This window comes from Dufourea novaeangliae, unplaced genomic scaffold, assembly GCF_001272555.1.
Source record: "Dufourea novaeangliae isolate 0120121106 unplaced genomic scaffold, ASM127255v1 scaffold172, whole genome shotgun sequence".
Lineage (NCBI taxonomy): Eukaryota > Metazoa > Arthropoda > Insecta > Hymenoptera > Halictidae > Dufourea > Dufourea novaeangliae.
Window position 1 is genome coordinate 639242 of NW_015374058.1, and position 27181 is coordinate 666422.

General features: G+C 39.2%; 3 protein-coding genes and 2 non-coding genes across 5 annotated transcripts; 3 read left to right on the plus strand and 2 right to left on the minus strand.

Moving 5' to 3' along the window:
* Window positions 1-12919: 12919 nt before the first annotated feature.
* Window positions 12920-13015, plus strand: Trnay-gua. Its single transcript has 2 exons — window positions 12920-12956; window positions 12980-13015. It is a non-coding gene; the product is annotated as a tRNA-Tyr (tRNA).
* Window positions 13016-13330: 315 nt separating this feature from the next.
* Trnar-ucg lies at window positions 13331-13403 on the minus strand. The gene has a single exon. It is a non-coding gene; the product is annotated as a tRNA-Arg (tRNA).
* A 660-nt stretch (window positions 13404-14063) lies between these two features.
* LOC107190113 (COMM domain-containing protein 5-like) lies at window positions 14064-14882 on the plus strand. The gene is made up of 4 exons (XM_015578847.1): window positions 14064-14160; window positions 14229-14421; window positions 14497-14643; window positions 14702-14882. Exons 1-4 carry the CDS (start codon window positions 14064-14066, stop codon window positions 14880-14882), a joined length of 618 nt encoding a protein of 205 aa, XP_015434333.1.
* A 322-nt stretch (window positions 14883-15204) lies between these two features.
* Window positions 15205-16691, plus strand: LOC107190135 (NADH dehydrogenase [ubiquinone] iron-sulfur protein 3, mitochondrial). The gene is made up of 5 exons (XM_015578888.1): window positions 15205-15347; window positions 15423-15488; window positions 15667-15914; window positions 15993-16238; window positions 16307-16691. The coding sequence occupies exons 1-5, from the start codon at window positions 15284-15286 to the stop codon at window positions 16457-16459; spliced, it is 777 nt and encodes a 258-aa protein (XP_015434374.1). The 5' UTR covers window positions 15205-15283; the 3' UTR covers window positions 16460-16691.
* Window positions 16686-24478, minus strand: LOC107190134 (monocarboxylate transporter 12). The gene is made up of 5 exons (XM_015578887.1): window positions 23656-24478; window positions 23158-23370; window positions 22952-23078; window positions 22658-22837; window positions 16686-18680 (listed from the first exon to the last, which is right to left on the minus strand). The coding sequence occupies exons 1-5, from the start codon at window positions 23798-23800 to the stop codon at window positions 17444-17446; spliced, it is 1902 nt and encodes a 633-aa protein (XP_015434373.1). The 5' UTR covers window positions 23801-24478; the 3' UTR covers window positions 16686-17443.
* Between the last annotated feature and the right edge of the window lie 2703 nt (window positions 24479-27181).

A 27181-nucleotide genomic window follows, 5' to 3' on the forward strand; every position in this document is an offset into this window, starting at 1 on the left:
CTGACGTTTGTTCGACGTACACGTTCGTAACTTCCCGCCATACTCGACCTCCCTTTAATCGTGACTAGAGAGGGTATGCAAAATCACTAATACAGTGATTGATCGCAGCGAATATGACTTTTTTTTTATGCTGAGTGAATTTGCTCAATGTGATCGTAATTCTTGATCTTTAAAAAAAATATTTAAGGTAAACCAACCAGTGATTGACCAAATTGTTGAATTTATGAACGTTTCAGATTAATACTTGAATGTATTTATAACAACAAAACAACTGTTGAAATTGCAATTACATTCGTTTTTCGTGCAATTTTTATAAACGTAATTACTTATTGTTATCGTAATTTTTAAACAATGATGTATAAAGTGTGTAATGTGCGAAAGTCCAGTAAAAACGAGATATTTACAAAATAATTTTTAATACGTACTTACTATCTGGTAGCTATAGGTGCTCGAACTGATGCCCCTCAACTTTAATACAGCGATTACAGTACAGTGATTATTTTGTAAATATCTCGTTAACTATTACGTATAGGACGTAAGAAGGTCACCACAGCTTTACTTAGAATTCGATACCCTATCGATATATGATATAAACAATAGGTCATTCCGTTAAAAAAAAAAATCAAGATGACCTTGAAATCACTGAAATGTCTCCACCCACAAAAAAGCACGTACCTTATAAGATGTGCCCTTTGATGCCATTTAAGTTTCACGCCTCAACATTTTCATAAAGTGTACCGTTAAGTCGTTATTCGAGGTGATCGAGTTAGCTGAGACACCCTGTATATCGAAACGGGGCGATCCCTAATCGGCCGTGCCCTCTTCGCGATCGAAACTGGTAAGCGTGGGCCGCCGATGTTGGCCGAGGTGCCTGTGCCGTTCCTACCGTACCAGATTCCCGATCGATCGTGAGTTCGCGTAGGGGACGCGCCATGAGCCGCGAGAATGGTGTTGCGGTGAACGACAACGATGACGACGACAGTGCGTTCTCTCTCGGTGCATCGCATCGGTTGCGATTCGCCGTTCGCAGTGCCGTCCGCCCCTTGCCGTCCTCGGTGCCGACAGCGGCGCGCGGTCACCGACCAGTCTAGAGTCACTGGCAATTCACCGAACACAGTTCAAATGATTCCCAGAGGTCTTCAGGGATCATCAAAGTCATTGATTTGGGGTTCAAAGAACTTTTAGAGGTCCGTGAAGGGCATCAAAGGATCCCCAGAGGTCCTATAGTGCCTCAAAGGATTCCTAGAGATCATCAAGGTCATTGATTTAGGGCTCAAACGGTTTCCAGAGGCACTCAAGGTTCATCAGGGTCCCTGAAGGGCCTTAAAGGGTTTGCAGAGGTCCCTGAACGGTCTCAATGGGTTTGCAGAAGTCTTTAAGAAGAAAGACAGCAAAAACAGAAGACTTTTAATGGGCCCAAAGGGTTTCCAAAGGTCTTCAAGGTTCATCAAGGTCCACGAAAGGCGGGAAAGATTTTCCCCAGAGGCCTTTAAGGTCTTCTAATGGACTCAAAGAATTTTCGAAGGTCTCTAAGATGCATCAAGTTCGTTGAAGGGCCTCAAAAGAGTTTCCAGAGGTCTTGATGGTTCACCGTGGGCTATGAAGAGACAAACGAAACCATCTTTAGAGGATCGTAGAGGGTCTCCAGTGATTTTATTGGAGGACTGTTCGCGTGTCTAATATAATTATTGTTCATTTCTATTAATAAGAATGCATACTCCAACTAGAAAATTGTACGATGAGTAGGAAACAGTTAACAACAACGTGCCACAGTCTATAGTCGTCGTAAGTAAAATAAGCGAACGATGGTCAGACACGGTAGCCAGTATTCGATACGTATTGACGTATCGATATTTTCTTGAGAAAACGTGTTCTCTTTTCTTTTTAGAATCTTGTATAAAAAATTTGTTTTCATAAAATCAAAGAACCTTCGAACACTCATCGAGGATTTACTGTATCTATAATACTATTGACCGAAGTGATACAACGTAGGCCGTAAAATCAATTAAAAAACGATTCATAACTTCGAACCGTGGACCCAAAGAGCTCTTAGGTCTCGCTCAAGACTGAAAAACAAGTATATGTATATATCCCCGTCCACAAACGAAGATATTAACACACCTGCGATCGGCAGGTGTACATCGATCCAAATATATTCATGAAACTTCTGTTTCAACACGCTTTTTACACGCCACGTGATCCTCTCGATATTTTAACTCGTTCAATCTAGGCCTTATTCGTTTTTCATTCTTATTCGCACGATGTTTCACAACATTCGAAAGACCCCCTCCCCCTTCTGAAAACACATCGAGTGCACCTGGAGCTAATTACACTGTTAAAATTAATAACACGTATGTAAACTAAATATTTTATAAGTTTTCTTTTCCCAGCACGTCCAGTTTTTGAAAAAATCGATTTTAAAGAAAATTGCAAATTTACAAATTTGAAGGTGTCTTGTGCTTTTACAGTAACAATTATTCAGTTGCTTTTTATACAAAGGAATACTCTGGACTCGCCTGAACAAAATGGTATAAATTGTTAATATATTATGAACATCTAATTATGTTTAACTAATGATCAAACTGAAAAGGACACCGAAAACGCACCAATGCCTGCTGATATTGTTTGATTTATTTTAAAAACTACGGGTCTAAGACGGTGATCGATCGTATTAGCACAAAGTTTTTATCGAGGGATAACTGTAAAGAATCTCTTTCCAAATTTGCTCTATTCTTTCACTTGGATTTAAGCAAAGAATAGGAAAGCCAAACAAAAATATAATAACGTTCATTCATATAAAATTAATTGTAAAAATAACTCGAATACAGATATATATACATGCATTAAAAAAAAAAGAATAAGTTTATACGTGGAGAAAAACGAGTTATTAATTTTGATTGATATTCCCCTATTTCTGTAAACTTTTTCTGAATTGCACGTTTAATAAGATTATACACGTCGAGGAAAAGTTTCTGCCCAGGGGGTCGTAAACCAATACACACTACGATTCATACATATGCTGTGCATATTTCATAAAGGTTCGTTCTCATGAACGTGGGCACGAAGGGCGCGTGCACACAGACATACACACACACCAACCGTAAATAATAAACGAAACACATATACGGACGTGGATATAAATAGTTGTAATTCAGATATAAATACCGGTGTCCACTTTTATCCGGAATCCACGCAAAAACTCCTACTCCGAACCATATGGTGCCCTTTCTAATTATTTATTCGATCGTGCCGCACGAAGGGAACCCAGTCTCGTAAATAACACCGGGAAGGTATACACGATGCATGTGTCTCCATTCCGTCTGCGAACGATTTTTGCCCCCCCCCCTCCCCCCAGACTCGAGAAATATCAAACAGAAACATTTGAAGGATTAATAGTAATCCCTGACGAAATCGTATATACCAACGTGTACGTGGGCGTTTATTTTGCAGGTGGTGTGAGTCCAATTTCGTGAAGATCGATAATACGGTGCTGCTACAAGTTACCAATAAATTCAGTAAACTCTTGATACATTGCAGTTTGTTATATTGCCGCCTGAGGCACTGCCCCCCCCCCTTACGCACGCAGTCGCCACCAGCGCGATCAGTGTGACCACCACTAGTACTTTCATACTAGACCTAGTACTTTTTTTTACAATTTGTTATTTTTGTGATTTGCTGTTTATTGGTTAAATTGTCCCGATAACCCATAAGTACCGTAAAGAAAACTAGATATACGGAAAATTTTCGGTTTTACTGTATCGTTTTCCACGCGTTTGCCCACCAAAATTTAATTCAGCGCGCGCGCGTCTGCCCCCATTTGTAACCGTCTGGCGGCGCACGATGATATTGTACTTTTAAATGAAGTGGATATCCCCCGCGCGCATCCTCCCACCGGATGCAAACAGTTGCCGGCGTATAAATAATAAATTCGAAATGGCACGGGGGAGGGCAGACACGCGGGGTCGTCACCCCACACGAGGGTTGTCGAGGTAAGGAACAACCGAGCAGAGACGAACCGACGCCGTCATGGCTCGCTACGCGTTCCCCCTCCCCCTCTGCCAGCGAGTGTATCGTGCGTCAGTGTTCGAACGTATGACAATTGGAACCTCGTCGCGCAGAGAGAGACGAAACCGTCAACTTCGTGAAAAATAAAAGAGAAAAAAAAACCGCCGCAACATTAAATCATGAAAAGTGAACACATGGGCGCGGTTGCAAAAAAGAAAATATTACATGCAGCTATATGAAGTGGTGGTATTAGGTGACTCGAGTGTCCCAAATATCTACTGCAAGAACCATAAAATAAAGTGGCGAGTGACACGGTCGAAAGGTGCAATTGGAATACATAGAGCACATATCCCAATTACTGCCACTTTATGCATTTTACTGAATAAAAACGTAACGTATAAAAAAATTCTGTATAAAGAATTGTATTAATTAAACAAAAGTATTGTAGGTCCCTAAAATGGGTCACTCGTGAGGTGATTTGGAACAAGTTTTTCCTTAGCAAAAATGTTAGTAGAGGCTTTATTAACGAGATATTAACGAAAAACCCCGACCAATCAAAGCGCGAGACTGCCGGCCGAGCTCTGATTGGTCGGGGTATTTCGTTAATATCTCGTTAACAAAACGATTTCTATGTTAAGCAAGACGTAAAATGATTCAATGAATTTATGCGGTGGCAGTAATTGGGACATCCGCCTTGTGTACGTTTTTCGTGACGCTTTTAATGAAGAACGTGCGGACATTATCGTATCTCGGTTCCGCATAAGAGACACGGTTGCGCGGCGGTTTCGAACAATTCGTATTGTAGTCGGACGCATAGACGTATAATAACCAGACTGCATCAAATATTCGAGAAAGATAGCATCCTCTGGATGACCATTCCGCGCCATCGTCCGAAACATTCCATACATTTTCATTTCCCTCTGCTATTTCTATTTACAAAGACTTCATACTTCCGAAAAATAATTAACCTTAATACCTACTTTAATGTGAAGGATAAGAGCGATAAATTTAATAAAATAAGAAGGATGTGCAATTAACCATTCGAGTACAAAGTAAGTACATACATACACAGTCAAAAAAGGGATCGATCGTCATGAACGACACAATTGGCCCGTGACGACCAGCGCCGGATCAAAGGGGGGCTGTAACCCCGGATCCCCTTTCCAAGTAGTTGGGCCTCCTTCGAAGCCTTCCATTTCGTTATGATTATATATTACTTAATTTTATTCAAAATAAATTTCAATTTTTTTAAGATTTATGTATTGTATGTTTTATTACAAAAATTTATTACTCCCTCTCCTTTTCAACCAAGGAGGCCCTGGAAGTTTTGATAGCCCCAGAAAAAATTTTTACTCGCGTATCCCCGTACTGATAATTAGCTCTTGAGACCACAACAATCGATGGGTAGGTTAATTGTGACCCTTAACAAAATCTTAAAGACATGCCTACATGTAATACGATATGCATTTCGTAAACAGTCGAGAGATCACGGGTAACCCGGCCTTCGAAACACGAGAGTTAAAAGTATACAAGGCATAAATTTCAGCTTCGATCTTTCGTTACATAAAATTATAGTAGCAAGGTCTGCTTTGTTCCTACATGTTTATTCAGACAGTTTTGCTGAACGCATATTGTATGTGCATCCATTGTGCACGCACCGACACCTCCAATCGTCCAACTGATAAAAAACAAATTTCTTCTGTTTTGCAAAAGAAATAAAAAACATACAAACTTGTTATTAACGATTAAAGAATTGTTCTACGTACTATTGTTCTACTCAGCAACTTTAGTTACATCGATCTCAGTGACAAATAGAAAAAAAAAATTCCCTAAAAGTTTAAACTTTCATGAAGATTTTAGCAACATCGTCAGTGAATGATGTCGTTATCGAAGGAGATCCCTAAAATTGATAAAATTTGGTTTCATTCATTCACTTCTATTTAAATAAAAGACTGGGTCACTTTTGACTCGTCTCTGTAGTTCAAATATTAGCGATAATAACAAATGAAAAATCGTGAAAATGTGTCCGATTATACGCGAGTCATGTTTCTGATTGACGATGAGTGATGATTTTTGGGGCCCGGCGCTATCAACCTTCATGGACCCCCTTGGTTGAAAAGCGAGGTGGCAAAAAATGTTTGTAATAGAACATATAATAAAGTACACAAATCTGCAAAAAGTGAAATTTACTCTAAATAATATTAAGGAACATTTAATCATAACAATGCTATTTCTTACTGCGATTTCTAATTATTTCAAAAGAGAAACTGTAAACAAAATTTCACGTAATTATTTTCTGACATAAATAGAAGGCTTAGTGTGCACAGAAAAGTGAACAATATAATTGTTTCCAAAGCATGTAGAATGTCGGGTACGGATCACAATTGTCCGAGTGATCGTCGTCTGTCACCGGTTATTGGATGGTCCTGCCGTTCGAAGGTTTAATATATATGTATATATTAAATAATAACCAGGATTAATATGGCGAAGACAGGGGTGTACGGACAAGCCGGCACGTAAGCGTATAATCTCGAAGCACTACAAAGAGGACCCTAAGAGATTACTTGTTGCGGTGCACTCGTTGTACATGTATCCAGGAGGATTTAATCGCATCAGCCGGAAGTCGCGTAAGCCCGTAGCCACCCGGCGAAGGAAGGTTTCACGGTACGAGCGAGCCCATTGTTGCCACGGTAAAAACAAAGGTTATTAACTGAATCTGTGACTAAAACGAAGTCCCCGAGGATTTCGTTAATGGTTCCATTCCGTTCCGTTGCCGAATAAACTCGAAGTCACGTTGAACCTTATTAGACCTATTATTACACAGCTTTAAACAATTATAACCTTTAACTATATTATTGTATTATTTTCTTTTGTAAGTTTTTAAGGCTTAAAACCTGCATTCTATTAATAACTCAAATAATGGAAGCATACGATTCACCCTTTTGCTACGGGAAAAGAGAAAATAAGAAACACGGATACCACATATTGGTTAATTTATAGAGGGTTCTTGTTTATCGACGTGGTCGCAGGATTCCAAAATTCATATCCACTCTACAAGAAAAATGAAAACTTCGACAAATTTCCGTCTCAGCAAGTTGTACGTATCTGTTTGCACCGTTCAACGTTCGTACGTAATCACCACAGCGGTTGACTCACCACTGGATGACAGTGGAGAGGTCGAAAAGTAAGTATAATTGCCTCGAGAGGGGCCACGAAAGCAAAGGAACACACATCGTATATCTTTCCGGAAATCCTGCCTTACCCTATGGTGTATATGTTCCCCTGTCTGTGTACCGATTAATTCGGGTCGCAGAGCTTCACGTATCCTCCCTCCATACTCCCTTCTCTCCCCTCGATCCTTACAAAACAAAGGGTCAAACGATCACTGTATATATACCAAATCCTTTTTTCACCACCCACTTGGTGTCGGTCACGTTTGCCGACGTCCCGTGTGCACTTTGCAGTCCCCTTGTATATCGATCAGGAAAACGCACTGTCCCGTTATATACAATCACGATCGCACGATTTTCGTGTCGTTACTCGTTCCTCGTTTCTTCCCTTCCGTCTCTTTCGCGAACCGTGAATGAGATAGAGCGAGACAGAGGCACAGACACACACACACACACAGAGCGAGCGAGCGAGAGAGAGAGAGAGAGCACGTCGAGTCGGGTCTATCGACCGGTCAGAATCGGAGAGGGCGGAAGAGGGTCAGAGACGCGGTACACACCAAAAATTCCGCACGATTATATATATGGTTCCTGTTATTTAACAGACACACACACACAAAGGCCTCGACACGATTCTTATTCGAGCTTAAGTCACCCCAGCCCCGACCGTACGTCGGTTTCACTCCGGTCAACGGATTATAATTCATTTAGGACGCGTTTAAAGCGATTATCGCACTCGCGCACTACCACGCAGAGGTCGCTAAACGTCGCACCCGTGCTTCTCTTAATAATCCCTTTAATCGTTCTTGTCGTTAGCACCTTCATGGTCGATAGGATATTACCCGGCTGGCAATTTGTCACATTCGATCGGTCGGTCGCGACTGTCACTGAGAGAACTCATCACGATATTACGGTCTCGTCTTCGATTCCTGCCCGGGGGAGGGGGTACAACGGCTGAAACTGATCTACCGTGAAGTCTGGTCTTCCGTGTAAACTGTAAAACTTTGTTGTTACTTGCACCTGCTTGACGTTTTGCGATTCAAAGGCACGATGCACTTGTAAAAGCAAACCGACAAGGACAAGTCTTGCTGACAAATGCCTCGACACAGTACTGTCGGTCTTTCACTTTTTTCTTCTCGATCAATCCAGAGCGTGTAACGCCGTGATAACCGAAACGTGTACAATTAAAGGTACGATTCATCCGAAAGGATTACCACACAGAATGTTCGAACATCACATGTAAACGCGTCGGGTTGATCGCCTTTGCGTGGGGTCTATAGGACGTTTGGTTAGCTAGCGACAGAGGTTCACTTCACTTTACAGAGTTGAAGGAAAATGGACAAAATTTTTGGTCGCAGTAATGATACTAATGCAAGAAACAGATGATTTATATTCAAACGTTAAAAATATGTCAGAAACGGACGTAAAAGTAACCGACATTCTATCTCAGGGTTCGTGTCCCCTTGGTTCGCGAGCCAAAGAACACAGGCGCGCGCGCACGCGTGTGCACGCGGCGGACGAAAGCGGAAAGCGCAACCGAGCGAAATAGATGGAGAAAAAGACGATGAAACAAGAAACCCGTGGATGTAACATAGAATCGACCAACGAGAAGATCGTTTCGAGCGTCAGAGAGAGCATAAATAGTGGAAAGACGAGTCAGAGAGGAATGAACGCGAGAGGGGAGGATGTAGGAGAAAGGTAATAAAGCAAGATAAAAGGAGGAAGACACGGTACAGTGGTGGTGAAGAAAACTTTCATACACCGATACATCTTTGTCACCAATGGACAATACTGTTCTCAATATTAATTGTAATTTAAATATTGTTTCCACTAGATCATAACGAGTAGCTAAATGGTTATGAAATAGACAACAGGAAATAACTGTTAATCATATTGTCAATTGTGAATAAGAGTCGCCAGATTACCAACACTTTTTCCACCCACCGTACGTTATCACATTTCTAGGCCTGTTACCTGTCTTTTCTCTCACCCAATACCCTGCCCTCTTGCTCTCTCTCCCACACACACACACATTCACACCAGCTCCCGCTTTACTCTTCGTGAAAATCGATCCGCTACCGGCCAGGACAGCAGTCCAAGTCGGAACCGTAGTGTACCATCGCGATGAAACTTTACCTTATTACCCCTCGCATCGGCCGGCGACTGTTGTACGCGAGGATCCTCACAACACAAGTTACGGGAGCTCATCGACCGGTGTGCAACGAGTCCTCTAGCTGGCTCCCGCTATTACCGTTACAAAACTCCGGTAACAGCACTAAAATGATGGTCCTCGCGTGAACGAATAAAAGCAGAACACCGACGACGATGACGGTACCGCGGTTGGGAACGGTCGCGAGAGCACAACGGGACGAAAATAAATCACGACTAAAATCGGCCCCACACCGCGCACTAGTCGGCCGACGACGCCAGACTGCGCGAGAGCGCCACCTTCCTCGCCTATTCTGCTTCATCCCCCCCCCCTTCCTACCAGCGCCACCCTTTGTACCGCTTTACAACCTCCATCTCTTTCTCTCTCATGAATGTCTTATCCTTTCTCGATTCGTTCCACCCTTTCTTCTTTCTCATATCTGAACCATATTTGACTGTCCAATTCAAGATGCTATGATTTTTGATTAGATATATACCAGGAGGTAACAATATATGTATCTGGTGGGGTCATACATCCAACGGGCCCATAATGATTTGAATCCAGCTAACAAAGGGTACCATGACAATAGAGAATCGACGCGTTCCTTTGCAAAATACTCGCTTCTATGTTAGTTTCCTATTTAGACTAGTTTCCAAAAATCGACTATTTTTGGGCCAGATCTTAGCTAGTCAGACCTACGGAAGAGGCTTTCGTTTATGGCCTCACTGGGTTTACTACCTCGCCGTATCGTTATTCCCTGATATACACGGTTTCGTTCCTACCCCTATGTATTCGTTACCTTAAGATTTCTTCATTAATAAGCCTTCATTAATATGTTTCTTCTTGTTTCAGCAACGAGTCTCTTATCCGGCTAAATTTATTCCCTTTCTCTAGTGTTATGCGAATCTATCCTATATGTGTTCTCTTACCGTGTTTCCATTCTTGTCTATCATCTTCCTACCCTCTTCTTCTCGCCAGCTAGCCCAGCCACGAGCCGCACAGGCGCACCACGGCTACACCGTTATCGTGGAACAGGAACGGCGACTGCGTGCTTTCTAACGTTCTTTGTTCCACCAATTCTTTTCGTGTTCACCCTCTTCGTTCGACTATGGACACCATTCGTTGTAGTAGCGTGTGATCAGAAGGGAATTACCCAACCGTTCCACCCTCCCACAACGGGGGAATACGCTATGCCGCCTCTCGACATCGGCCGGCGGATGGCGACACGCGTTTCCATCCTCTTGTGACTATCATCGAAGGACGAATGACCAGGGGGGAGGGATAAATTATGCACTTTCGAACAAAAATTATGGTCATGACGTAAACTTGTTTCCAAGAATAAAATATATCACGTGTTTCACTTACATATGATGTAAATGTATAAAGTCTGATATTATATCAATATAATACATACAATAAACCTGACAGAGAAGTCTACGATTGGGACGAGTTTTATTTTTATAAACCTTAGTATAAAATGTAGGACATATGATATGTATAAAACAAAAACATACATGATAGATGGTCTCATGATTCTATTGATTGCAAAATTGAAATTAAAATTGATTGCCCAATCGCTATGAATAATCTCAACGGATGCCCCGTTTACTTATCGACATGTAATTTTTATACATTAAAAAGGTGGCGCTGCCGATCGAAACAAAAGACACGCGATTCAAGGGGTTATGGTGTATCGACAATATTTACTAAATACGTAATAAACGGAAAAGTACGTGGCATTGTTTCCCACAGTTCACCTGACATATGTACGTCGCATTATTACATGTTTGTATATATGTACGTACGTGAATTTGAGACTGTGATCATATCAATATTTTGATTAAACGACAACACCTGAATGACAGTATCGTTGAACAACATCGTTTACTCTAATTACGCCCGTGGAATAGGGACACGATTGTTTCATGTCGTCGAATTGAATCGATAAATGTGTATACTCGGATATTTATTGAAGTTTTCAAGCATCTTTGAGTATTTGCATGCCACTGAACCGTGCCTTGTACGAATTTCCGGCTGCTGCCGGGGCAATATCGGATATTTACTCCCAAGGAGTACGATGTTCGCTGTTTTATTGATGTACTCTCCTTGTGGACTCCTTCATTCGAGGGTTCACTACTTCGGTATTCGAAGCCTCAGAGCGGTAGCCATCGTACGTTATAAAGTATAAACTCGTTTTACAGAATGTTACACATATATTTTTTTAACCTCTCACGGACGTACTTGGGACGACAGAATAAATACACATTTATTTCATGGTCAACTTATAGCTGCATTAAAAATGGAACGACTAACTAAAGTCATAGCAATAGAAAGTGATTGCAATTGGAAGGCTCTAAATTAAAGGAATCATTAAATAGCTGACATTATGTTTCTCGTGATACGAATGAATAGACGAAAGGAAATCGAAAGAAAGGATCGTCTAAAGTACGATTGACATTTAGGTGTGGTCTTGTCAAAATGGATTCACTATGTTCTGATTAGACAACCGGCACTCCTAGAATGATTTTGTCGTTAGAAAGCACGGAATCCATACAAGTTCTATAAATGAAAAAAAAGAAGTAAATTAGGTAAACCTATTTCAAAATGGAACAATTGGTCGAGTTGATTGCATACTTTTTAATCTCCTTTACTTTTGTATTTTAAATTTACCGATGCAACAATATACAAAAAATATACTCAAATTGATCAGGCTGAACAATTGCACGTCAATTTCGAACGATTACTATTTAGTCACTAATAGCTTTCAGTGCCTTATCATTGGACAATGGATTTTACATACTTATAAAAATTTGGAATCTGCAAAACATAATAATACGAAACATTAATATGAAATCTTTTTTTCTAACTTAATAAACTACGCAGCAACGGTAATGAATTTTCGTTTCATGCCTTAATTTGCATAAACATCCATAATCTAGTTACTACATGTTATCACTTCGTATTCGAAAGTACCAATTTGCTAATTGGTCACAGTAATTTAATTAAGAGTACCCACCGTATGCATTAACCGTTTAGTTAATCGACAAGGATTTTTATATTCCCAGACTGACCGGATACACAAGATGACCTTGGACTATATCCATTAGTGAAGTACTTTACTCGGACCCATAATTTTGTTTTCATATTATTAATCTTTGCTTTGGAAGCATTACATAACCTATCATAAACTGATCGTTTGTACTAAACAGTATAACGTATTTCTTCCTTTTTTACTCTGCTTCTCAAACAAATAACGGACGTGGAATGCGTGGTAGGATCTGAAAAAAAAGCTGCAACCTTTATGCTCATCATAATGTCAGAGTAGGAAATAATTAATTCCCTCCATCTTCGTGTCACATGCTCTCTTCTTTCACGCCGAAAGAAATGTTTTGGGGTCATGCAGCTGCAAATTCACATTTTCTCGAAAACCTTGTAAATGAATGTATTTAAAAAAATAAACTGTACATATTATAGAACTCTTGTTGTAAAATGATATTTTAGTCCCCTTAAAATGTACAAATAATTCAAAATTAAATCAGATTTCCAAATTTGGATTATGTAGCTTATTAACTCTCCAATGGAATTGAGGATTCAACAACCTTCGATAGCTCAGTTGGTAGAGCGGTGGACTGTAGTCGGCTTGTTCAAATGATAAGATATCCATAGGTCGCTGGTTCAAATCCGGCTCGAAGGAATACATTTTTTTTCTTTCTCATTCTAACAGAACTTACTTATTATTTATTATATAATTACATGTATATTTTTAGTAAAATATTTTTAGTTATCAATGATTTTGCTTATGAAATAAATTGAAATAATTAATGTTATTAATATATTAATGAATGTGAAACAAATATGTACATAGAAAACAGAAAACATAAATAAATTTAATTAAATGATTATAGTTAGGTAAAATTTTTAAAAATAATTTGCGTATACATCATATATTCCTTTTCATACGGTAGATAGATATAAGTAGAAAATGGTTTAAAATAAAAAAATTTTGGTTCGACCGTGACAGGACTCGAACCTGCAATCTTCGGATCCGAAGTCCGACGCCTTATCCATTAGGCCACACGGTCAGTTGAATGATAGAATCCAAACCAACTATATATAGGAATTTCACAGACACCATTCATAAATTTTAAATAGTATACACCAATGCTTAAATTAAGTGTTCATAGCACTTCAAAAACTACAATATCAGCAGCTACAATAAGTTATCTTTTACATTCTAATATTCAATCGTATATAATGAAAAATATAAACAAATTGTACAAGCTATGCATACACATTTTTTCCAATGCTGCGAGATTCTTTGTAGAATCCCATAAAATCGATACCGTATACGAACAATCGTTACATGTCGTGTTCTAATTAATACACATGTATTCAATTTTTCACATATAGAGAATGATGCAGAGGGCGAGGAAATCGTAACGCTACCTATGGTAAATCGTGCAAGCTAGTAGCTATTCGTATGAACTATTCAGCACTAGATGGCGACATCGTATTATTCTAAACGTACATTTTTAAGATTTATTAATTTGAGACAATTGTAACAGATTTTTTTAATAATATGCATGTAGAGATTGCTATCGCCTGAATAATTGCGAGCACATACGAGTTATGGATCCTGTATCTCGTCTGTGTTGATACTTGTTAACTAATCTTTCCATTTCGTATCCGTTTTTCCATTCTACCTCATTTGCAAAACGGGAAATAACGAGTTCGCAGGAAAGATGACAACTTTTCAAAGTCAACTTTTGTATGCTTTAGGAAACAGAACAAAAGTTTTGCATGAGTTGAAAAAGGTGTTTGTTCGTCCTCTAATACAGAGTAAGTGTATTTCATTATGTATTAAAACTGTCACAGATCGTGTGAATATTGTAATTATACATTCTCAGTTGCTGTGAAAGCAATAACTGAAGAACATATAGAGGAGGGAATATTGGATAGAATAAGCCAAAAGTACAATATACCAGAAGAATCTGTAGACGAATACTATTCAGTTATTTATACGATATTGAAAGTTCACTTAGGCAGACTGTCTCAAAATGTTAAGCCTACAGAATTCAAGCAAACATTAGACGAACTAAAGTACCTATTATATTTATTATTCAGCTATTCTGAATTGTATTATTGTATGACATATTAATGGACATTATTTCATAGTTTATCCTCTGACTGCATTGAAGATTTGTCTACAGTGATTTATGGCCAGAAGCGACCAGAGTTGTTGACAGGCTTGATCAACAGAACTAAGTTTTATGCCCATTTAATATCTTGCAAGTGGCATGTGGACATCATAATTTCTTCTAGGTAATTTCTATAATAAATTAAAGTACTGTGTCGGTTTAAAAACTTCTGTTATTTTCAGCATCTTAAACAGAGTCTTAGAACCACATATTCTAATGGAATGGACATTCAACAATGGAGAGCGGCAGATATTTGAATTGTCTATGTCAAAATTCCATCAACTGAGACACACTGTAGCAACTTTACTTGTGGAAATGCAGAAAGTTGAACAACAGTGTGCTTCAAAAAATATTTGCAGTTGAGGATTATGTAAACAGCAATATAATGCTTTTCTCTTCTTTCAGTCATGTATATACAATATCATTTTATACATAATCATATGAAGAAACTATATAATCAAGTTTTATATTGTAAATGTATTGTTAAATCTAATGTAAATAAGTAATAAAGTAAAATTTAAGTGTTTTTATAGTCAGTTGTTTAAGAAAGTTAATAGATTTTAGTCTAAAGAAAAAAGAAATTTAAGATATATTACGCATTCGTATAAAACGCACCATTCGTAAGATAATTTTTTATTAAACAATATGCGAAGAGACCAAAATATGTCAACTTTGTTACCTACAGAGCACAGTAAATACGTCTCGTTGTGTGTGGCTGTGCTGTTTCGTTGGTGCTGTGAGAAGAAAGAGATTTTTCTCTAAAAATGACGTCCCTATTAAGGAACTGTTTAAAGCTCTCACGAAATTTGCCCGTCGCAACACCCAAATGTAAATAATTTCTTTGTTAATTCTGAAATTTCTCTTTTGCCATATTATGTAATGTATTATTAATTTAATTGATAGGTTATCCAAAACTTCTTCCCTCGTTAAGAACAAATACCACGACAGTCGAAAAAACGGAGACTCAGCGTATGTAAAGTTATTGTTCACTAGATATTTAATTACCATTCAAATAATTGTATAATTCTTACCGAATTTCTTTTAACCCTTTTCATTTTGCGTAATTTAAAGATCACATATCTTCCGTGTTTCAGTAGTACTAATCGTGTTAACGTTATATTTGAATCTGTTAACTTATTTTTAACAGCAACAATACGCAAACCCAGTCACGTGGATGTTGAAAACTTAAAGGAGTTTGGTCAATATGTTGCCGAATGCTTACCAAAATATGTACAAAAGGTTCAAATTGCTGCTGGCGACGAACTTGAAGTTTTAATCGCTCCAGATGGAATAATTCCTGTATTGTCATTCTTGAGAAATCATCACAATGCTCAGTTTATGAACTTGTCAGATATCACTGCGGTAGATGTACCTAGTCGTACATATAGATTTGAAGTAAGAATTTCTTCAGATGTTTATTAATATATTAATAATGCTCATAATATACAGTATTGTATACGTTGTTACTTCCAGCTTGTCTACATTATTCTGTCATTAAGATACAATTCACGTATTAGAGTGAAAACGTACACAGACGAATTGACACCTGTTCCATCAGTAGAACATATATTTGATGCTGCTAACTGGTATGAACGAGAAGTGTGGGACATGTATGGCGTATTCTTTTCAAATCATTCAGATCTTCGTAGAATTCTTACAGATTATGGTTTTGAAGGGCATCCATTAAGGAAAGATTTTCCACTTTCTGGTTATGTCGAGGTACACAAGTAATATAAATCTTCTTTCATTGAATAAGAAATCGAATAAAAAATGTTTTCGTTTTGTAGGTACGCTATGACGATGAGAAGCAGAGGGTGGTATGTGAACCACTAGAGTTAGCCCAAGAATTTCGTAAATTCGAATTGTCTGCTCCATGGGAACAGTTTCCCAATTTTCGGGAACTACCGCCTCCTTCCGATGCAGAACCAAAGAAGAAATAAGTCATGTTGCCGATGTCTTCTAATAGTGTGAGAAAAAATTTGTTTACTGTAAATTTTGCACATAGCAATCGCAAAAACATAATGAAGGGGTCAGTCTACACAACATATTAGTAATAAACGATATTAATACCGAGCCCCTTCAATAAAACAAATGCAAATCATGAATCACTTTTTATTAATCCTGAAGATATAAATAATCTGTTCATTCTCGTAGGATACAGCAAATGAGATATGCATGTTTCGTGTCATTATTTATTTTACATATTGTATAGTATTATAAATGTAATTTATTAATAACAAAGTACTTATATCCTACTTTTAAGGCATATTTTTCGGTGAATAGTAAACGAATGAATAACAAAATTGACTCTATATTCAGTGACTGAGTGTTCATAACAGTAGGAATTATATACATACTTATCTCTTCTTTTTCTTTCAAGAGAAGTGTAAGAACAAATATTCGACGTTTTCTTTACCGTTATGTTTACACTAAAAGAACGTTATGTGCACTAAATTATATTATTGCGCTTTCATGTATTTAAATTACAGTAGCACCAGCAGCTAGTGCGCTTTCGAACTAAGTACTTAATTATCCCTATGTGTTTCTTTCTTTCTTTTTTTTTTTCTAGTATCAACAAGAACATACATTCAAAGAGTAACTTTCTTTTTCTCACGTGTGTAAGGCAAGACACTTTCAATTTTGAAGGAAAAGAGAAACCGTCACGTTTCTTAAAAATATATCCTTTGAAAAAATTGTTTCTCCACCAATCCACCTGGAAATGTGCGCGTGTGGATCGTGTAACGGTCATCACAGTGCCAGTGGTATATACAGAACATTCATTCCTAACATCACAGTATTTCATAATTATACAATCATCGTTAATTATATACCGAGACACGCTTATATATATTAACATCTACGGTAATTATACAATTAAGCTCTTCCCGTAAGAGATAGTCAGATTCAGGCGTGTACGAAATACACTATAATTTCTCGACCGGGTTCTCTTTCTCCAGAGCGTCTTGCCTTCTCCTAATGAACGGCACGAAACCCCACAGGGACGCGCCCACCACCAGAATGACTCCCAGGATGCTGAAGATCGGACCGTAGCTACCGATCTGTTCGAATACAATCCCGCAGATCGGCGGGCCGACCAGTTGAATGATTCCGTTAACGAACAACGAGATACCGTACGATGAGGTTAGTTTCTCTGTGCCGAGCATATCGGCCATGATCACCGCGGTGATGCCTACGTAAATGCCGGACGCGAGGCCGAATATACCGCAATAAACCGACAGCATTGTGTAGGTGGTCGCGATCGGTAATATGGCTAACGAGATTCCAGAAATGAACAATCCACCGACGAAGTACCAATGCTTCGGCATTATCGAGACATCGGAGAGGGCCGAGCCCCCGATACGACCGATCAGATCCAATATGGAGACGGTCGATAGGAGAAGGGAAGACATATTCTTGTCGAAGCCTAAAGAGATCGCGTATGCTGGCAGTAGAATGACGAAATTCGTGTAGCTAACCGCGTTCGTCGAGTTTGAGATCAATATCACTAGATAGATAGGATCCTTGAGCAAGCTGAAGTCGAAGAACTTGTTTTCCTGCTGTTGCTGCTTCTCCTCGTCGTCTTTGGTCGTCTCGTTCACGGTCTTTTTCGTGAACGTGCTCGAGATCGCGTTCAACGTCAACGTGGACGCCCTTTCCGGGTGTAAGGCGGACAGAGTGCTACCGTGGTACGGCGTGCTGATGTAATTAAACGACGACGTGCTCGGCGATCGTAAGGGCGACTTGCGTCTCGACAGCCTGCTGTTATAATCGCCGCCGCCGCGTTCCGGGACCGCGTGCAACGCGGGCGTGCTGTGCATCTGGCCGGTTATCTCACGGCCGGTCGGCATACTGATCTTTCTTGTCCTTCCCTGGACCGGCGTGTTCTTGTAATATTCTAACGCGACGCTGGAAGCGCTTTTCGGCACGATCGGTGCAGCCTTCTCGTTCGTGTCTTCCGAAGAAATCACGTGATTCGATTTCTTCTCGTCCACGGGACTAGTTATCATTACGGGGGCGACGACGGCGGCGGCTTCCAAGTCACAGTTGTCATTCGACTCGCTCGAAGTCGCGGCGGGCACCATGTGTTTTTCCACCGGTTCGTACAAAAGCGCGCTCGCCCATACATTCAAAGTGACAGCACCCATTATTAATACTGCACCTCTGTAAAAAAGCAAAATAAACTTTAGCGTTCACACGTTCGGTCGACAATCAGAATTTTGCTATATAGCTTACAATATCGTCATCGGGGGAACATTCCGTGGCTGTGGAAAATCAAAATTTTAATCGAAACGAAAAACATTGGCGAAACGGTCGCAAGCTTTTCCAACTACAGAAGATCAATGTAAAGAAGAAAATAACGTTTTGTACCCGCTGACGGTAATCGGACAGATAATGATCCTTAATTTATATGGAATGCTACACACACCAAAGATTCATGATTAACGAATGATCGAGAACAGGCGAGAAATGGTCTCAGTTCGTTATTGTTGTAAAACTGAAATGGAAACAGATGATATATTTTTGAAAGATTTTTTTATGGTCGTTTTATAAGGGATCTGAATGTATGTAATATGACTGTGATGCAATAAAATGAAAAGAATTCAAAAGATAGTAATTATTACAGGCGTTTATAAAAAACGCGTTATTTTTTATATTCCTGATATGCTTTAATTACAGGAGTAGAACAAATTTCCAAATATCATGTCTTATTATTTATAAGTTGTACAAAAAAAAAAAAACAACCAATATAAAAAAGTCAATACCATGGGTCACAGGTACTCCTTAGTTAACAGTGCCAATAATACTGCCCGTGGTAATTCATACAACATCGCGAGTATTTCTCATTTACAAGTAATAATATAATAAATTAATTAACACTGGTTTACATATGTTTGGTAACCTATCACAGATAAATATCACTATTGAAGTCTCATATATTCCAAGACATATGTTACACAGTTATCACGATAATTATTACAATTATATATACGAAAATACATGAGACTTCCTTTGATAATACTCTTAAAACAGCAGGTTTTCATAGTCTGCGCCATAGTCATCCTCCCATCTAGGGCTCAGACTATGACGCACCCCACCAACTTTGTGCGACAATCTGAAACCGTCCGTACAAAGAGATTTACACGCGGAACCAAGAAGCTGGAATATATACATATCTCCTGACTGGGTATGCATTCATGCGAAACACAAATATCGATTCAACAAAATTCAGCGTGATGCAAAACGTGCATGAAATTTCTTCGAACGATAACACTCCTCTGTGGGCGTTGCGCTAAAAACACAGAAATGTAAGAAAAGAAAGAAAAAGAAATAATATCAAAGTCGAGACGTGCATCCCTCCGCGCGTTTTAAAAATAGATCTCGCGATGGAAGTTATATATTTTTAGCGTGTTTCAGATCGCGTACAATGTTCTGCGCGCGGTACGAACAGTTCGTCTTCTTCGAAATCGCATACTGTCCCTGTCTTCTTCCATGGAAACACATTTCTCTGCAACAAAAGAAAAACAAAACGGATGCTTAGACGGGGCCAGAGTCCTTTATTCTTACGTATCTAGATTGTGTAGCATTCGAGGTGAGAGACTATTCATGTGTTTATATATAGAAAGATAAAAAGAAAGAAAGAAAGAAAAGAAAGAAAGAAAAAAAAGAGTGATTTACGTTCGAGTTTGTGACGCGCGGGCGTCACACGCGTCCCACGGTTTTTTTTTTTTGGTAGAATAATTCGACACGCGCGGTCGTCATTAGCGACCATAAATTCACACGGGCGAGAAGCAGGTTCGACACACCGGTGTGCAACACCTCGTCTCGCTGAAAAGGAAACTTGAAATAAAATGGTGACAAGACGACAATGCAAATTCTTACAGGCGTACACATTGATCTATCAACGATATATGCGCTCGTTATCATTGATTAGTTGATAAGGACACACGACTTACTCACACACAGCTTCGATTTTAAATAAAGCGAGGAAAAACGAACTTGCGTGTGTGTTATTGAATGAAAAAAATGTAATAATGCCTCGTCGACGCGAGAAAATTGATATGATTAAGTATCATTTTTGTTGAAGTTATCTTATAATTTGTGGCGACAAGCGTAACGACGATTTCAAAGTTATATCGTAATTCCTGGTCCCCCCCCCCTGTTTTTCCTTTTTTCTTTCTGCGTAGTGTGACACGTTAACGCCGCAGCAAACACGTGAGCATCACGCGTTCGCGGGGGCATAATACGCGCGCACGTAAACGCAAATTGTGCATGTACTTTCAAACAAACGTCAAGTCGTACGTTTCCGTAGTTCTCTCGCGGACGTAATTATTGTATGTACAGTAAGGGAGAAAAGTGCGCGTACAGTCTGGAACGTGCAAGCATCGTCACATTCACGTTTTGTTTACTTCCCCCACCTTCACCGTACAAACACACTTCTGTCCCTTACTCTCTGCGCGTGCAATGAATGACACGCGTATACGTGGGATGATCATTCTGTCTCACTCGTTCAGCGTGTGAGATATTGTCCTATTTTTTCTCTTTGTTTTTGTTATCCAGAACGATCTTTGTTTTAAAAATGACAAGAAAGCGTTATCTTCCATGTACCACAATTATATTTCGAGTAACAATGTACACTTTCATTTCTGGACGTCTCTAATGTCCCTTTACACATGATGCAGGAAAGACATCACACACGCCCCACGATGGAAGAAGGCATAATCGTGGCGCCCCAAACGTACTTGCGTCCCTTTCTCTATTGCGGTCACGTGTTGCGGTTGTGTGTCTTAATTCGGGAATGTCCGTTGGAACATACAACTCAAAATGTAATTCTTTTATAGGAAATGCCGTTATATCTCGAATAATACGGAAAAAGAGCACATGAACCAAAGAAAACGCATGAGATAAGATTCCTTACCTAAAACACGCAGCCGGCTTGTTATTTATGGCATCAACACGTTTTCAGGCGCAGACTTCCGGTTAGTATACAAATTTATATACATATATATATATATATATATATATATACATATACATGTATATGTATATATGGGTTAGGTCGTGGGTAATACTACTCAATCCGAAGCTAAAAAATCAATTTTTAGACTGAGGCACTGAATAAGATAAATTTGGTTAGGAATTATTAGATTCAATAAGATTGAATGTATATGTATGTATAAACACCGTGATGTATCTTGGTTCCGTACTATTTCCATATTCCATGGAAATGAGACCGAAAATTTCAGTGGATACTCGCGTGGCAATCAATGTGTTACAACAGAGGAATGCAGCGTAACTCGGTTGGCGTTCCTAGTCTCTTCTTCTACAGTTTTTTTTACACGTATATATATATGTGTGTGTGTGTGTGTGTGTGTAAGTTTGTGTATGGTGTATACATTACCGTGGAAACGTTGAACACGGTTCACGTTCCCCCGTTATCTATAGCGAGAAACGCGTTTAAATGGAAACACCATAAAACAGCTATAGGAGCTGTAAATTTGCAGGACTATACACAATAGCGTGTTGTGTATACACAGATGTACGCGCGTGGTTTATCTGAGCGTCCCTCGCGGAAAAGAGAGACTGTTACATGCATATCAATCATTGTCACATCCATTTATTAAATTCTAGTAATGATGTATATATTAGTACTCACCGAAAAACGATCTTCACAAAATATTACGACAGTAACACTTTATTTACAGATATCCTCACGGGAACGTGAGAACGCACGTGGAAAAAAAAATATACACAAACGTCTTGTATTTTTGTAACACAACATCCGGCGTTACAAAGTTACATGAAAAAATTGGACGATCAAGGCCACAAATCACAGATAAGATTAAATTTTGTCAAAACTGATTTAAATCAATGCATCAAAGTGTATTTTTTACTTTTGTTATTTTCTTCAAACAATCGAGAACAATTTAGTTTTACACGTTCGAAAATAAACACACAGAGACGAGTATTAATACATGATATTGCATTAATTCAAATAAATGAAATATTGTTAAATAAACAATTGATGAAAATACGATTCCCTAGCTGTAATTCCTTTTTACTGATTAGAAATTCAATGTTTTATCAGGAAAATAAAGTCATATTGATCAAGTTATTAAGGCAACAGAAAACAAACATACCTGTATCCATATTCGCGTAGAAGCACTCCAAGGATGGGTGGGAGGAATATTGAGCCTAATGCGCTACCAGATATGCAGAGACCATTTGCAAGTCCACGTAACCGTACAAAGTAAGAAGTTACAATGTACACAGTTGGAGGGAAAGCCAATCCTGCTCCTATTCCTACCAGGACTCCATAACTAAATGCAAAACAACACATATGTTCATATATTGCTACTCGAACATCGATAATACTAGATTTTGTCATCTTTTAATATTAGAATTTTCAATTTTGTCTTGTTTTATATAATTACCTAATGCATAAAAAGGCCACAGAATCCGCAAAGTAGCTTAACATCATTCCTACAGCTGCAAATGTACCTCCAATAAGTGTTACTGTTCGATAGGAGTATTTAACTGATAATACACTAGAAAGTGGTCCTACAACAAATATTATATACAATTGAGCTTTTAGCTTCAGATTTGAAAAGTGTCAGAATATTTTAGAAGAAATAATTACCAAGTGAACTATATAGAAAATAACACAAAGCTGGTATCCAAGCAGCTGCAGCAGGTGACGCGTCAAAAACTTCAAGAAATTCAACAAACAATACACCAAAAGATTTCACTGTTCCTGGAATGAGGAGATTGACCATGACGGATGCTAAAAGTACAAGCCATCCCCACCCTCCATCTGGTGGGACTAAGTCTTCCTGAGCTGTTACATGTTTAACTGAAACACAAAATTGTTTGCCTCGCTTTCAAGTTTATTCGCTATAAAACCCTTGAATTGTGTTTCATACTATTTATAACTTTTGCGTACAATATAAATGTCACAGATAAGTACAGAAACTTGTTTATATTCAAGAATATCAGAAAGATGACACAGAAGTAGCCTTTCACCGCAAAAATAAATTCTATTTTAAACATTATATAAATAAATAAATTAAAAAAAGAAAAACACTAGTCGAGTGTCTTTTGTCAGTGAAAATTTTGAGATACAAAAGAGACAGCTCACCTTGTTTGTTGGTCCCATTCAAGTTACTATTCTTCTCTTTTTCCGTATGCTGTGACACGAGCGTATAGTCACCCTTCTTGCCTTGGCTCGAGCCGAATTTGATGTTGATCCCATTGTCTTGATCTTGGACTCGTTGCATTGTCATCGACCTTTTCTTTCCCGCTCACAGTGACGCGCTCGCGATCACACGCATGTACACACGCCTGCGTGCGCGTGTGGTATGTACAAAGGAAAAGCGAAACCAATCCCCGGCGCTGTTACAAAGAAAGAAAATCTAACGCGCGATCGCCGTACAAAGTCATCCGAACGTAATAAATGTAAACCGAGAGCACAGGTCGAAATCGAAAACAGGGAGTAGACGAGGGAAACGGTAGGGGTGTGGAAACGAAATACAACGACGAGACGGAGAGCAGCAGATGTACGCAGAGACGGGATTACAAACACAGAATAAATATATTCCACACGACGACTCACGGGTGGATAACAAACACAAAAAACAGTATCAATGTTCACAGACTGCTGGATCGGCAGTCGTGTCCTCCTCCCCGATTGCCTCGGACTTCATCAATTCCAGCCTGATGCTGGTCGCGCGGTGACTCGTGTTGGTGCTCCTCTGATGAAGCGTACCCCGTCTCGGTCCGGTCATAGACCTTTCTCGCGTTAACGATTTCCTTCGAAACCGACGAATAGAATAATTCCAATGGAACGGACTCGACGCCACGGCCGACGATCCGCAATGCGTCGACGACGGTGCGAGCTGTGCCACAACTGGGCTAACACTTCCGCTCGTACCTCTTGGTTCTGATGCTGCGTTAAATCGCATAGAGCACGTAAACAATCGCATGTATACGGGATATTCTTTCTCAGACACGGTTCACTGTCATCCCTGTCGCAGCTCGAGAAACGATATCCCACACACCACACCACCAGACGCACCCGCGCAACCAAACAGTGAATAGCTCCTTCGCCGCGGAACGACCGATCAGCTGTGTATCACGCAGGGGCCGCTGCTGCCACTACTTCATCCTGTCTCCCACCCGTCGTTCCTCGTCCTCCCGTTTCCACTCTTCCCTCCGGCCAGTTCCACGATTCCCCCCACCCCATTTCCAACGATACATTCTATAGGGAGGGACGAAAGTAATCGCATGGAAAAATCTCGGGTGGAGCATATTTGGACGGAGATTTTGGTACGGGATTACATTATAGGCAATTGTAATGATAGCAAACGATTATATCAGTAAACTGATTTTTCAATAAAAGTCCACGAGGATTAAACCGATGATACTTATTAGACTGTGAATGTTTATGGAAACTATAAAATTTCACGGATTCAATTTACAGGCACTACCCAGATAGTACATGACACCTTAAAGACGTCTATTTTACGGCTATTTTAGGTGTAAGGCGCCTTTAAGGCATCTTCATGGCGTCATATGCTATCTGGGTAGAGTAAGAACCTTCGTTTATATTATTAACGATTCTATCGGGTTCGAAATAAAAGAAAGTTACCATTGAATCTGGTTAAATATTCTTACTGTGCTGGGCTTTAACGGCCGAATGATATTGTCCCCGTTCGATGCGTGTCGTACAGATAAAATTTAACGGAACACTATTCATATCAATCAATCGAATTTCTACAAGAGCGTCAGTGCCCCGTGGCAACACGACTCATTGAGAGACATCGTACACCGGGCCTGCATAGAAGGACAGAGAAACAGAGCCGTTGAACAAGGGAATGGAAAATTTACAGCGGTCGCAAGTCGCAAGAACAGTCAGGGGCAAATGGTGTAGGATTTTGTCCTCTCGGAACGTCCCGCGCACAAATTTAACGTTTTGTCACGGCGGCGCCGATGCCTTCGTCCCATTTTTAGGTGTACATATAGAGAAGTCGAGGTGCGAAAAACAAATGTCGAACGTGATATGGTCCAGATTCGTGCCCGATACTGAATGCCAATCGTGAAAAATGTCTAATTACTTCGAGAGAAATCCGGCATACCGACTTATCGCGAAAAGGTAAATTCCAAACGACTCATCGGTGAGTTTACCTCTCGGAACACCATTATCTGGCGATCCTTTTCGGAACGGTTTCCATCAACTGTATTCGGCTCGGTCGTATATAACGAGCCACTGGTTGTAAAAATTTAAAATAACCTTAACTGTTGAAAAAAAATGCAGTCACTTAGGTAACGGTACTTAAGGAAGAAACATTGATTTTCTCAGTCTTTCTAATGCGATTTGAACTATAAAAATAGAAAACAGAACTGGTAACTATTCTGGCAGAGTCAATATCCTCTTCTTACCATCGCGTACTATGTTCTCAAGTCAACATAACCCGAAAAGAAAATTGAATATTTTTAGTATATCTATGTCTGTTAGGTAAGCTTTTAGATAAATTTTATCCCACTGTTTTTTTTTTATATGATGTAATGTAGCTACCGATTAACGTATTTCTCGAATTCAATTTAACGCGTAGAAATATCCACATGAGTTATTGGACGAACAAAGAAAATTTTTATCGAACGAAAGAGAGTTACGATACTATTTATTTTGGGTCATTGTGGAAGATATAATAATGAATGACGGGTGTACAGTTAGTTGAACCATAAGACGATTTACGTGTTTTGTGAAGCAAATGATTATCAACGGAGGCTTATGTAAACAATTTTCACGCAGTTACTGGTTGGTTACGTAGCAAGACGAGATTCTATCGTTTCGGTCATATCGCGGATTGCTGGCGCGCTGTGTTTGTCAGAGAAGCCATTGTGCGTGCATTTGACGATGACTGTTCAGGGAATTAGAACAAAATGTTTGTAAATGGCGCGTGAACAACACGTGCCCGGCTGGACGCTAACCAGACAACAGTTGCACAGAACTGATATATTTATAACACGAACGGATTGTGAAAATATTTTCGAAATATTATTTCGTAGATTATTACATTAGATTTCCCATGTGTATACAAAATATCAGTCTGAGAATTTAACCCTTGTCATCTGGACTGGAATGATTTAAAAGTAAATCTCAAGAACATATATGCCGTCGAGCAAATATTTCGAAATGAAACCAGATGATCCACTTTTTTATTCTCAAGTGCCCGTTATCACTTTTATTACATAGAACGTATGCGTGACTTTGTGTCGATAATATCGATATACAGTGAGAGTCAAAAGTAATATAAAAGAGTATATACACCTTGAATGCACAGAAGTTTATGCAACGATTCCTGCACTTATGTTGCAGAAATTGGAAATTAATATGAAAGACAGAAAGTATGTAGGAACATAAATTAACGGTAGAATACATAATCATATCTGATACATCAAATGTTATTATACGATGCAAAACAGTCTAAAGTAGTAATTACATACATACATTTAATACCTTATCGATCCACTTTTAGCTTTAATTACGACAGCTAATCGTCTTGGCATGCGTGTAACCGAATTTCGTGTTGCACTAACGGAAGTATCGTTCCATGCTTTCTAATATTTCCCACAGATAACTGCGGAGGAGGATTTGACTGATT

Excerpts from the sequence above, each read along its gene's own strand:
- LOC107190113 (XM_015578847.1), top strand. The coding sequence starts at position 14,064 with ATGACAACTTTTCAAAGTCAACTTTTGTATGCTTTAGGAAACAGAACA. Across the intron at positions 14,161-14,228 it reads TGTTCGTCCTCTAATACAGA|TTGCTGTGAAAGCAATAACT; the intron begins GTAAGTGTATTT and ends ATACATTCTCAG. Across the intron at positions 14,422-14,496 it reads CAAACATTAGACGAACTAAA|TTTATCCTCTGACTGCATTG; the intron begins GTACCTATTATA and ends ATTATTTCATAG.
- LOC107190135 (XM_015578888.1), top strand. The coding sequence starts at position 15,284 with ATGACGTCCCTATTAAGGAACTGTTTAAAGCTCTCACGAAATTTGCCC. Across the intron at positions 15,348-15,422 it reads GCCCGTCGCAACACCCAAAT|GTTATCCAAAACTTCTTCCC; the intron begins GTAAATAATTTC and ends TTTAATTGATAG. Across the intron at positions 15,915-15,992 it reads GTCGTACATATAGATTTGAA|CTTGTCTACATTATTCTGTC; the intron begins GTAAGAATTTCT and ends TGTTACTTCCAG.
- LOC107190134 (XM_015578887.1), bottom strand. The coding sequence starts at position 23,800 with ATGACAATGCAACGAGTCCAAGATCAAGACAATGGGATCAACATCAAA. Across the intron at positions 23,079-23,157 it reads TTTTCTATATAGTTCACTTG|GACCACTTTCTAGTGTATTA; the intron begins GTAATTATTTCT and ends TATTTGTTGTAG. Across the intron at positions 18,681-22,657 it reads CTACGCGAATATGGATACAG|AGGTGCAGTATTAATAATGG; the intron begins GTATGTTTGTTT and ends GCTTTTTTACAG.